Here is a 12,402-nt window from a genome sequence, read left to right as displayed (position 1 = left end):
TTCTTGCCCGGAATCTAACACTTCACTAACATCTCAGGGCATTCCCATGATCAGACGGAACTACAAGTAATGTTGATTTACAAATCTAAACATTTAGTGGCAAAATTGTGGAAACAGATTTACAATTAGCGTATCAGAAACTCTCTAATTTCTGCAGGATGTGTCTTAAAATAGAAACTGTGACAATGTGGAAACCAATTAAAATGGTCCTGATTCATTTCGATATCAGCTAACAAAACCTAGAAGCGGTAGCTCTGCAACTGTTCCAACAAAATATGTCTGGTGCAAGGCCTATTTTACTATATGAATCACTACAGCAACTTACTGCAACACAATATAAAGCTCCACAAATATTATACTAAGATGATGGAGTGATCCAGATAGTAAATTAGGCAACTTAGCTACCTTACGAGACAATCTGTCCATTTCACCCAATGCTGTCTCATATACAACTGGCAGTCAGTCTCAAGGCAGAGGTTGTTCATCTTACTTGCTCCTTGACTTCCTTCTTAACTGGGGATGTCAGACCTAAAACCTGAGGCCTTCTGCATGCACAGAACGTGCCGTAATATTGAACTATGGCCTTTTTCAATGATGCGACTAGGTAAACAAGCCTTGAGGAACCTCAAGTATGCACACACCATTTTTGCATTCTCCAATTCCCACCCCCCACCCAACATCTTAAATTTGAATGAATCACAGCTTGCCATTTGGACTGACCAGAGAAATTATGGTTTGCCCTTGCTTTACAAACCAGGATCAGTCCATGGTTTCTAATCCTGGTTTGCAGGGAAAAAGACAAAGTATAGTTTGCTGGTAAATTAGGGGGGCATTTGTGGCATTGTTCTTGTACCCAAGGTCATGGGTCTGGGTTTTGCCTGCATCATCCTATGGATAAATTCCACAAAATGGCGTCCTCCCACCAGGGAAGAAGGGGTGAGCGAAGATCTACCTCAGGAACAAGGATGGGGGGTGGGATCAAATCAACCTTACCCGATGGTTGAAGTGGGAATCAAAGTCTGTTGTGGGAGAAAAGGGACCTGCTCTGAATCATGCTGGGGGGGTGCAGAGCCCTGGAGACCCCAGAGAGCAGCCCTCGCCATTTCCTCGCTGGGGTGGGAGAAAATCAGCAGCACCTCCTATTTGCTGAGAAGAGATGGCATGGGAGGGGGTGATGCTGAGGAGATGGCAGCAGCTGCAGGCAACACATTCCTTGGAGGCTGGATTTGCTGCCCCTCTGGATCCTGCCACCTGAGGCAGTCACCTCACCTTGCCTCGTGGGTGGGCCGGCCCTCTGGAAAGCTACCCTTATTTTCATAAATCTGCTTTAAAGTACAGTGGTACCTCGGGTTAAGTACTTAATTCGTTCCGGAGGTCCGTTCTTAACCTGAAGCACCACTTTAGCTAATGGGGCCTCCTGCTGCTGCCTCGCCGCCGGAGCCCGATTTCTGTTCTCATCCTGAAGCAAAATTCTTAACCTGAAGCACTGTTTCTGGGTTAACAGAGTCTGAAGCGTATGTAACCTGAAGCATATGTAACCCGAGGTACCACTGTATATCGATGAAAGCAATGCAAATGAAGTCCCCAAAGATCCATTTTTTAAACTGGAGGTCAGCAAACTTTTTCAGCAGGGGGCCGGTCCACTGTCCCGCAGACCTTGTGGGGGGCCGGACTATATTTTTTTGGGGGGGAGGGATGAACGAATTCATATTTTCATAAATCTGCTTTAAAGTACAGTGGTACCTCGGGTTAAGTACTTAATTCGTTCCGGAGGTCCGTTCTTAACCTGAAGCACCACTTTAGCTAATGGGGCCTCCTGCTGCTGCCTCGCCACCGGAGCCCGATTTCTGTTCTCATCCTGAAGCAAAATTCTTAACCTGAAGCACTGTTTCTGGGTTAACAGAGTCTGAAGCGTATGTAACCTGAAGCGTATGTAACCCGAGGTACCACTGTATATCGATGAAAGCAATGCAAATGAAGTCCCCAAAGATCCATTTTTTAAACTGGAGGTCAGCAAACTTTTTCAGCAGGGGGCCGGTCCACTGTCCCGCAGACCTTGTGGGGGGCCGGACTATATTTTTTTGGGGGGGAGGGATGAACGAATTCCTATGCCCCACAAATAACCCAGAGATGCATTTTAAATAAAAGCACACATTCTACTCATGTAAAAACACGCTGACCATCCGCGGGCCGGATTTAGAAGGTGATTGGCCGGCTCCGGCCCCCTGGGCCTTAGTTTGCCTACCCATGTTTTAAACTACCCACTCGTCTCTGGGTAGCTCACAGTTTCTCTAGTAATAGTAGAAGCCCTTTCTGCAGACTTGGGAGACACTAGCTTATAAAGTGCTGCCCTGTATTTCTTCGAGATGAGGTTGTAGAGGATTGGGTTGATACTTGCACTCAAGTAGAAGAGCGGCAATGCAAAAATATTGAAATACTGGGAGAAAAGCATCATCCTGGTATCCTTTGAGTGGGTGTATATGATCCTCCCGACGTGGAATGGCAGCCAGCATACGACAAAAGCCAGGACCACCACAACTGCAAGAGGAGGGGGGAAAGGAGGAAAGAATTACCCTCTGCCCTGCCACAGCTGACTCTAGCCCTAATGGGCTTGCTCAAAGCAGGTGAGAAGTACACTTGTTTTCAAATATTTGGATTGCTCTTTGGCACAGAAGACAGTTGCTGAACAGGGCTGGAATCGTCCAGCAAGGCAGGAAAGCACAATTTTCAGAATCAGATCAGGGCTAATTTGTGTGGGAAGTTACTTGCTACTGGTGCCTGCAATATGCAGTGCTACCTCGGGTTAAGTACTTAATTTGTTCCGGAGGTCCGTTCTTAACCTGAAACTGTTCTTAACCTGAAGCACCACTTTAGCTAATGGGGTCTCCTGCTGCCACCGCGCCACTGGAGCACGATTTCCGTTCTCATGCTGAAGCAAAGTTCTTAACCTGAAGCACTATTTCTGGGTTAGCGGAGTCTGTAACCTGAAGCGTATGTAACCCGAGGTACCACTATAATTGGCATCAGCAGTATGTAAGCAAATTACAAATTACAGAGAGAGAGTTGGAGGCAATGAAGTTGTCCCATTGACATAAGCACTTCTATTTATGTAACACCGGTCTTGAAAGACCTACATTGGCTCCCAGTACGTTTCCGAGCACAATTCAAAGTATTGGTGCTGACCTTTAAAGCCCTAAACAGCCTCGGTCCAGTATATCTGAAGGAGCGTCTCCTCCCCCATCGTTCTGCCCGGACACTGAGGTCCAGTTCTGAGGGCCTTCTGGCGGTTCCCTCACTGCGAGAGGCCAAGTTACAGGGAACCAGGCAGAGGGCCTTCTCGGTAGTGGTGCCCGCCCTGTGGAACGCCCTCCCATCAGATGTCAAAGCGATAAACAACTACCTGACATTCAGAAGACATCTGAAGGCAGCCCTGTTAAGGGAAGTTTTTAATATGTGACATTTTAGTTTATTTTTCATCTTTGTTGGAAGCCGCCCAGAGTGGCTGGGGAAACCCAGCCAGATGGGCGGGGTACAAATAATAAATTATTATTATTATTATTATTATTATTATTATTATTATTTGCACAGTGAAAGTTCCCCTTCCTCTTTTCTCCCTAGGGAGGATTGGGAGAACCCACAGAATAGATCTGGGAGGTGACTGGGGGAGTGGAGGGAGGGGAAGTTCAATTGCGGCAGGTATCTTTGGAGATGGGTGCTGTAGTCTCCCCACTATTATTTATGGGGTTTCTTATTTATTGAATTTATATTTCTATCCTTCCTCCTGAAAGATTTGGCTGGTATCATGAAAAGAGATTACTTTTTAAATAGGATGCAAATTAGTCAATAGTTAAAGGACTTGAAGGTGACTCTGCAAACAAAATCAGACGGTGTCAAATGACTAGTGGTTGTCTGCTTCTGGACCTACTCCACTTTTCCCAGCTGAGGCTTCAAAGAGAGACAATTCCGTGCAATGAAGCAGACAGGCAACACTTTAGTTTTAGAGGCTGTTTGCTGTTGGTAAGAAGCTGGGGATCTATGTTTTATTATTACATTTATTACATTTTTGTATTGCATTAGGTTGTTATAAGGTGTACATCATTTGTTTCTTCAGCTTGTAAACTGCCTTGAGTATTGTAAGATAGAAAGACTGTATACAAATTAAAAGTGATGAGCAGAATCATGCTAGGTGATCTTGCACCCCTGGCAGAACCGTCCAGCTTGCGCCCCATTGCCACGGACAAATTAGCTCTTCTTTCTGCCTCTCCTCCACCCCTCCCATTCAATTCACCCTCTATTTAAAACCATTTCCTATGAGGCAACAATCAATATTTATATTTATGGACATATTTTTAAGCCGATTTTGCACACACACCCATCGCCTGCACCCATCCGCCCCCCCAATAATTTAAAAAAATTATTAGTTATATTATGCTTTGTAAAATCACAAAATTATGTTGGTATTTTTTATTTTCCTTGTTTAACGATAGTTACCTTTTAAAATACATTCAGTAATGAGTTAAAACAAAGCCACTCCCGATCTAGAGAGGGGGTGGGGTTGCGGGCTCTCGACCCATCAACAATCTCGCGGGGATTCCCCCTAGCTCATTAATATTCACCGTCCACGGCAGCAGCCAATCGGCTGCCGCAAAGGGCGGGCCCTCACAGGTTCACTTAAGGTCGGGGCAGCCCGGGGCTCGCCCCTTTCGTTCCCCCAGCAGCAGCGGTTTGGAGGTCTTGGGCCCCCCCAATATTTTTTATAAGTCGGTATGGGCCCCCCCCAATATTTTTTATAAGTCGGTATGGGCCCCCCCAATATTTTTTATAAGTCGGCGCCCCTGCCTGCACCCCGGCGGGGGCCCACCTCACCCCCCCCCCAGCTACGGCCCTGCCAGGGAGTGGGGTCAAGTACATGCTTCAGAGGAACTGATGCAGCTTGAGAGACAGGTATCATCTACTTGTCTGCTCTCTGTATTCAACTTTTATGCTTGTAAAAAAAAACCCCAATCAAACCACACCAGTTTTCTCTGATTATTAAGATAAATGTCACTTCCACTTGAGATAGAGAAGATGTCTGGCAAAAGCTTTGTGTGTTCCATGGGACGTTACTTCAGTGCATGGGGCTGCTTGTGTGAATCTCTTTAGAGTTTACAACAAAAGGCTTTTCTCCAGCGCTGTGGGTGAGTCTTTATTTTCTAGGAACTTCAGCGCGGAACTCTGAGCCATGCAACAGCTTCTTGCTAAGCACTCATTCACACACTCATCCAATACGTGCAGGATTGGCTGGTGACCATGGCAGGGTGCCCTGAGATGCTCTAGGCACTCTTTTGGGTGGAGGCATCCTTGTCCATTTACTTTTGGGGTCCATAAAGAATCAGGGTAGCTCTACTGACACTGACAAACTGGAACGTGTCCAGAGGAGGGCAACCAAGATGGTCAAAGGCCTGGAAACGATGCCTTATGAGGAACGGCTAAGGGAGCTGGGCATGTTTAGCCTGGAGAAGAGGAGGTTAAGGGGTGATATGATAGCCATGTTCAAATATATAAAAGGATGTCATATAGAGGAGGGAGAAAGGTTGTTTTCTGCTGCTCCAGAGAAGCGGACACGGAGCAATGGATCCAAACTACAAGAAAGAAGATTCCACCTAAACATTAGGAAGAACTTCCTGACAGTAAGAGCTGTTTGACAGTGGAATTTGCTGCCAAGGAGTGTGGTGGAGTCTCCTTCTTTGGAGGTCTTTAAGCAGAGGCTTGACAACCATATGTCAGGAGTGCTCTGATGGTGTTTCCTGCTTGGCAGTGGGTTGGACTCGATGGCCCTTGTGGTCTATTCCAACTCTATGATTCTATGATTCTACTGCATTCTATGAGCATAGGGGAAATTCCATGGAGACTTGGACATGGAGGCACTAAGACATTGTTCTCCCCACACCCTCCAGACTTCATAACGCCCCCCCTCCCAATACTCACCCAACATGCGCACTGTTTGCTGGTGGTTTCGGTATGACGCCCCGCCAAGATGTGTCTTGTTGACCCGCAGAAGCTCCCTGACAATCAAACTGTAGAGGATGTAGAGGCAAAGGAAGGGCAGCACAAAGTAGCTGGTGGTGACCCAGAGCATGGTACCCAGCAGCCCTGTCTGTTGGGCATGGTCTGTGGGGGCACACTCATACCTGGCATCGATGTCGCTGGAGACATTGCCAACCCGTCGAACTCCCACGAGGAATAAAAAAGGCGCAGCGGTGAGCAGCGCCACGGCCCAGAGTCCCACCAGCAGAGCTTTGACACGCCGTTGGGTCACCAGGACTTTGGCTCGCAATGGGAAACAAATGGCGATGTAGCGCTCAGCCGTCAGGGCCGTCAGATGCAGGATGGAGCAGTAGGCACACGCCTCGCCAGACCAGTGCCACACATGGCACAGTAGTGTACCTAGCGCCCAGGACTGTGCGTGCCACAGGCGGTACAGGTCCAAGGGCAGTCCAAGTAGCAGCAGCAGCAGGTCAGAGACAGCCAAGCTGGCTAAGTAGAGGCTTGTGGTATTGCGCAGATCCCGGGAGCAACCTGTCACAACCATGGTCAGGACATTGCCTGTTACGCCAAGAACCAGCAGCACCAAACATATGGCTGTCACTGGGATGAGAGTGTGCATGGGCAGCAGTGGGCACAGGGACTTGCTGCATACCTCTGTATTCTGTTCTTGGTGTCCGGCAGGACTGCTGATGTTGGCTGAGACCATGTTGCAGGCAGCTCTCGATTTGCCTCTCTACAGAGCATCCGGAGGAAATGCAAGCATGGCAGAACGCTGAGATGGTGTCAGCACTTCATCCTTTTCTTGGTCTGGTTTCTGACTGATGCTTTCTCCACGCTCTGCAAAATCTCTGGAGCAGCTTAGCTTTTCCTTGCGCAGGGAAATAAAGCGTCTGCGCTCCAAGCGAAGATTGATAGATACTCAAACAAACTCCTCCCAAATAAGCAGCAAATGGAAAATCGTTGCTTTTTCACCTGTTCGTTATTCTTTCATGTCTTAGCAACAGGTGGGGCTATTGAGAAGCTGTTAGAAATCCCTCTCAAAGCCACTGAGTTGCAGAGGAAATAGAAACCATGTACAATATAAGTACCCAAAACAAAAAAAGGGCTAACAGAATTATTACAGCACGTCTCCAAATCTGTGGTTTTATAGCTGTAGGATATGAGCCTGCAGAAAAAGGGGACTGCCAAAATAGTCAAACCACAGAATCATAGAATTGGGACCACGAGGGTCATCTAGTCCAATTCCCTGCAATACAGGAATCTCAGCTAAAGCATAAATGACCAACGACCATCCAACCTCTGCTTCAAAACCTCCAAGGAAGGTTTTTAAGGAGGTTTCTTTGTTAAATAAGTATTCCTAGCCAAGTCTATTAAGTGGCTGCTGTATGTACAATTGGAAGGTAAACTGTAGGCAGCATGTCTTCACACATGTCCATGCCTGGCTGGAAGTGATGGCATAAAGGTGTGTGCCTATAAAAGGAAAGACAAGACAACCATTCTTGGGAAAGGGGATGGAAAGACAGAAGGGCCTGATTTGCTTCCTGAGATAATTCAAAGCTATCTAACTTGATGGAGTTCAATCTCGGGGTGGATAGGAAGTAAATGACCTGGAAGATGACCTATGCCAAAGAAGCCTTGAAAACTTGCTGCAGAACCAAGTTCTAGAAAAAGTACAAGATGACTGGAATGGATTGTTAGAGCATCTTCTTCATAAACGACACCTGTCAGCGTTCAGGTATCAGATGGAGACATGGGTGAAGATAACTTGCTAGTAAAGACAAATCTATCAAATACACACTTTCTGAGACAATGTGATAACTGAAACACAGCCATCCTTTGATGTTAGCACTTATCCAACCAATGTTTACCCCCCCCCAAAAAAAAGCATATATCAGGAGAAAGAGTGCATAAAAATGAATACATTGGTGAAATGACATACAAAAATTCATGAGAAAAATTGCTTGCAAAAATGTGTACATTAGTCAAAACTGCACCTAAAAATGTGTTTATTAGGAGAAGTTTATTCGGAGAAGTTTGCATTAAAATGCTGAAGCTTCATGAGGATTTTTAAAAAAAAATTAAATCACTGTAAGCAATGTGGAGAATTGCATTTAAGAACAGAAAACACAGAGATTGAGACAACTGCAACTGTCAGATCCATCCCTGGACTCCTCAATCCAAACCTTCGAAAACTTGGTTTAAGAAGTCTTTGCATCGGTTCCTCTCCTCCCCTCTGCTCCGTTTAAACTCAGTGGTACATTCTCTTGATGTAAATTAGTCAGTTTCCCAACCTGATGCTCTCCAGCTGCTTTGGACTACAACTCTCATCATCCCCAGCCAGCTATTACAGTCCAAAGCAGCTAGAGGGTACCAGGTTGGGTAAGGCCTGTTAAGCCTGAAAAGATCAAGACCAGGCAGTGCCAGCCTTGGCTACTCAATTTCTCCACACATAAAACCTGAGTCATGTGAGAAACAGAGGGGAAATGGGTATCAGCCCTATGTTTGTTGATTAAAAAGTTAGTGGTGAGGGGTGGGGTGGAACGGACAAATGCTATTATTGATTAAATTACTTTTGTTTGTGCATTTCAGTATCAATGTTCCACAGAAGTGAGACAAAAGATAAGGGTGTATGTTATGTACTGAAGTTCTCACCCTGGGCCAGCAGGGGGATACTGTAGATAGTTATGCAAATAAGGGGTTGAAAGTGACGTTCAGTGATTGGATAGTTTTAGAAAATTGTTACAGTTACATTGTACTGGAGCTCTATATAAGCAGGCTGACTGAACCCTTCAGTTCAGTTCTGTCCTGGCCTGTGAATAAACAAGAGCTGTTTGAAGAATTGCTGTGTCGTCTGATATGTTCACCCACAACTTAACAGTACCACTCTTGAAACTTCTCTGCAAATTGACCTCTCTCAGGAGCAGGGGGTTGCCTCCAATTTCTGCGAGATTTCGCAGACTGTTTATTGCTATTTAGGAGCAAATGAAGCTTTTCGTTGTGGTGGCCATTTTGCCAGGCCCACATTTTTAGACCTGCTTGCCAGACAGCTTGCAAGTCAGACAGAAGGTCACACCAAGGAAACAAGGGTACACACCACACATTCAAGTAGAGTCAAAACGCATTGGGTTCTATGGCAGCTGGGATTTGCTAAAGTCACTTCCCACAGACTCCTGCCCCCTTTTAGTTTGTTTTGCCACGCACATAAATTTCAGGCTAACCGTACTTGTGTAATCTCACAGAGCAACATTAGTGAGAGTTTTGTAATTTTTGATGTTAATTTCAGAAGAGGCCTTCAGAAAACAGCAGTGAAGGAGGGCTTCCAGTAAGTAGGGAGTAAGTAAGTAAGTAAGTAAGTAAGTAAGTAAGTAAGTAAGTAAGTTAGAGCTTTAGGCCTTGCAGAATTTGCTGATCCTTCCCATCACTATTCTCTGCAACTCCACCTTTAATTTCAGCTTTTAAAGCCTTTCCTTTCAACATGTGTCAGACATAGTAGCTATCCTATGGCCACTAAAGAATTTCTCTTGTTTCTGAAAATGTAATTTGAAAAAAATCAATTTCTTTTATAAGCTACTGGAAATGATATGATTATCTCATGAAGCTGGCTTCCTAGACAGATTTGTGTTGATTAGGTGAGGTGAAGTATCTCAAATACTTGCTGTAGCTATTGATGTTGTTTTAATATGCTTTGTGTCTTAATAATATCATTACAATAAAATAATGGGGAAATAATATTCAAAGCAGCCTGTTGAAAGGAAACTGTAATCAGATCATACATATTAACGCTTCCATTGTCTCCTGAGGCAGATGGATGCCAACCACCTAACAAATTAAGACGTGTGCTTTATTGTGTACAGCAAGTCCATATTAAATTGTTATAATTTTGATAAAGCATTCTGCTTCACCAGAAAGGAGCTGGATGCATCTGACAAAGTTTTCTCACAGACCTCCCTAACTTTCTCCCAGGTTAGAGGGCTTTTGTTGCTCCTATGCTTTCTGAGTCTTGCTTTATTTTCAGTCCTGGGTCCAATTCAGTCTCCAGTTCTAACAGCAGGTATGAAGGAACGTCTTGCTGGGAAGTCAAGCAGGGGAGGCGACTGGGGTAAAAATCCAAGGGGAAAGGAATTGGGAGGGTAGGGAAGGCAAGTGAGCGAGGGAATGGGCAGGCAGGGACGGAGGAGGAGGCAAGGCAGAAGAGGAAGCTGCTGTCCCGTTGCAGCTCTACATGGCAGGGTCGTCATAACTGCTAAGTGACGGCCGCAGCAGGGCAGTATCTTGCTGTCTTCCGGGCGCTTGGTGAGTAGACCAGTAAGCCTATTCACCAAAGCCACTCAGAGAGGGGCAGCAACTGGAAGAGGAAGAGAACCTGCTGCCACCGCCCCTTTGCATAGCAGCGATAGTGACCCCGTCATGTAAAGCAGCAGTAGGGCGACAGCTTCCTCTTCCCCTTCAGTGCTGCTTCTCTCAGGTGCCACCTGAGGCAGCTGCCTCACCTTGCCTCATTGGTGGGCTGGTGTTGCAAAAATAAACGTTTGGGGCTGAAAGAAAAACTCACGCAGCAAATGAGGAAAACAAAGGGCTTTATTTTGCAAGCCAGCAAAATAGGCAAAGAGGAATAAACTCCAAAGTCTGCGTCCGACCCATAAAAAGGGGTGCATGCCTTAATATACATTTCTGTTATCTCCTAAGGCAATGCATATGCATAAACTGAGGCAACTTCTCCTATCCTAGGCTACATCGCCCTATTGGCATACCATTTATGGTCTTTCCTTAATGAATATACATTGAGCAAGCGAACAAAGAACTCTCTCTAAGCAGCGCCTTGTTGCACATGATCTCTTTGCATTCCATTCTCTATATGGGTATGTATGAGGGAATAGGGCCTCCAAGATGTGTATCTGTGAGATAGAGCAAGGCCAACCATGGACGTACAATGAGAACAAAGGCCGCTCCTAGAGTGTGGAAACAGGAGATCACCCCTTTCTTATGCAGACACCTTTGGAATGTGGTTTCACAAGATAAGGTACTACAAAGAAACAATAGGCACAAGGCCTCTAGCCTGGCTAGTTAGCTGAGCTTATAGGTCTCTATGTGCACCACTGGTGCCCTGCTAATAGGGAAACATATCGTCCTATGGACTTGCATGGTTTCCCTGGCGAGTACTGCCCTCTGTGATCCTTAACCAGCCCTTATATTGCTAGTTAAATTGAGTGGCAGGCCTTTGCATTCCACTCTTGCCCCCAAATCCTGCCTTCAGTCACATAGGCTTGGACTTTACAAAAACTGGGATCAAAGTTTCAAACTTCTTTCAATGCAAGCTCTTCAATCTCTGTACAGAACAGTATTAGGCAACACACGTCTAAGACTACACTATAAAAATAATAGCAACAATTCATTTGGAACACTACAATGCTGTTGGTCCCCTTCCTGCCTAAAGTGATGTTTGAAGAAGACAATGCATTCAACTCATACGTGTACACAGATCAAAACAAGATGGGCAGAGAGAGCTGGCTAACATCCTCAAGCCAGGGTGACCCAACACGCGGCTCACATATTGCATGCGGCCTTTGAGGCCTTTTTGGTGGCTCTTGCTAAATGCCGAAGCTACAGGGGACATGTGGCTGAGAATCCACCTCGGGGACAGGATGAGGAGAAAGGGTGATGAGGGAGAAAAGAAGATAAGGAAAAGAGAGGTAGTGGAGTTGAGGCATCTGAATATATGTCAATCAATGCAAGTAAAGAGAGAGGCCAGCATAGGAGCCCAGAAATCCATATTGTTTTTAATAGCTTCTGGTGGGATTCAGTCCTCCCCTGGGGCCTTCCCAGGTTTTAGTTGGGCTACAAGTCTATTTTGATTTTGGACACAGATATGGGTGGCCATGTTGGAAGATGGTCTGTAAGGTGGCCAGGATCTTCTTTCTCAGAGTTAGTAGCTGAATATAATTCATGGAAATACATTTCCCAGTTGGCTGAAGTGATGAGAAATTCCACCCGCTTTGGACTGCTGTCTTGTATCCCCAAGACTAAGTGCCAAAAGCTGGGTTAAGACATACCAATTTTTTCTTCCTGGTTTCTTTATTTTTATATTCCAGTGGTTTTTTTTATACTGCCTCTTTTTTGGCAGAAGCTCAAGAAGCAGCTGCTACTGATGTGCTAGTTAGATAAGACTGGTAGGTAGCAGTAAAGGTTGGTTTTTTTGTTTTTGTTTTTGTTTTTTTGCTGTTACACAGTCTTTATCAAACCATGGTTTGGAGTAGATTTCATTTAGTCTTGATTCAGTACTGCCATTATTAGATAGAATCTGAAGTAGCTCCTGGGTAAGTTTGTTGTAGTTCTCTAGGAGTACACCCGGCATTTCAGCTTACACCGCAAATTGAA

The 12,402-nt window shown here is 45.4% G+C and overlaps 1 protein-coding gene across 1 annotated transcript; it reads right to left on the bottom strand.

Moving 5' to 3' along the window:
- Positions 1–2,257: 2,257 nt before the first annotated feature.
- MLNR (motilin receptor) lies at positions 2,258–6,844 on the bottom strand. The gene is made up of 2 exons (XM_028721682.2): positions 5,968–6,844; positions 2,258–2,538 (listed from the first exon to the last, which is right to left on the bottom strand). The coding sequence occupies exons 1-2, from the start codon at positions 6,731–6,733 to the stop codon at positions 2,258–2,260; spliced, it is 1,047 nt and encodes a 348-aa protein (XP_028577515.2). The 5' UTR covers positions 6,734–6,844.
- Positions 6,845–12,402: the final 5,558 nt, after the last annotated feature.

This window comes from Podarcis muralis, chromosome 3, assembly GCF_964188315.1.
Source record: "Podarcis muralis chromosome 3, rPodMur119.hap1.1, whole genome shotgun sequence".
Lineage (NCBI taxonomy): Eukaryota > Metazoa > Chordata > Lepidosauria > Squamata > Lacertidae > Podarcis > Podarcis muralis.
This window is presented reverse-complemented; position numbering and strand designations above follow the sequence as displayed.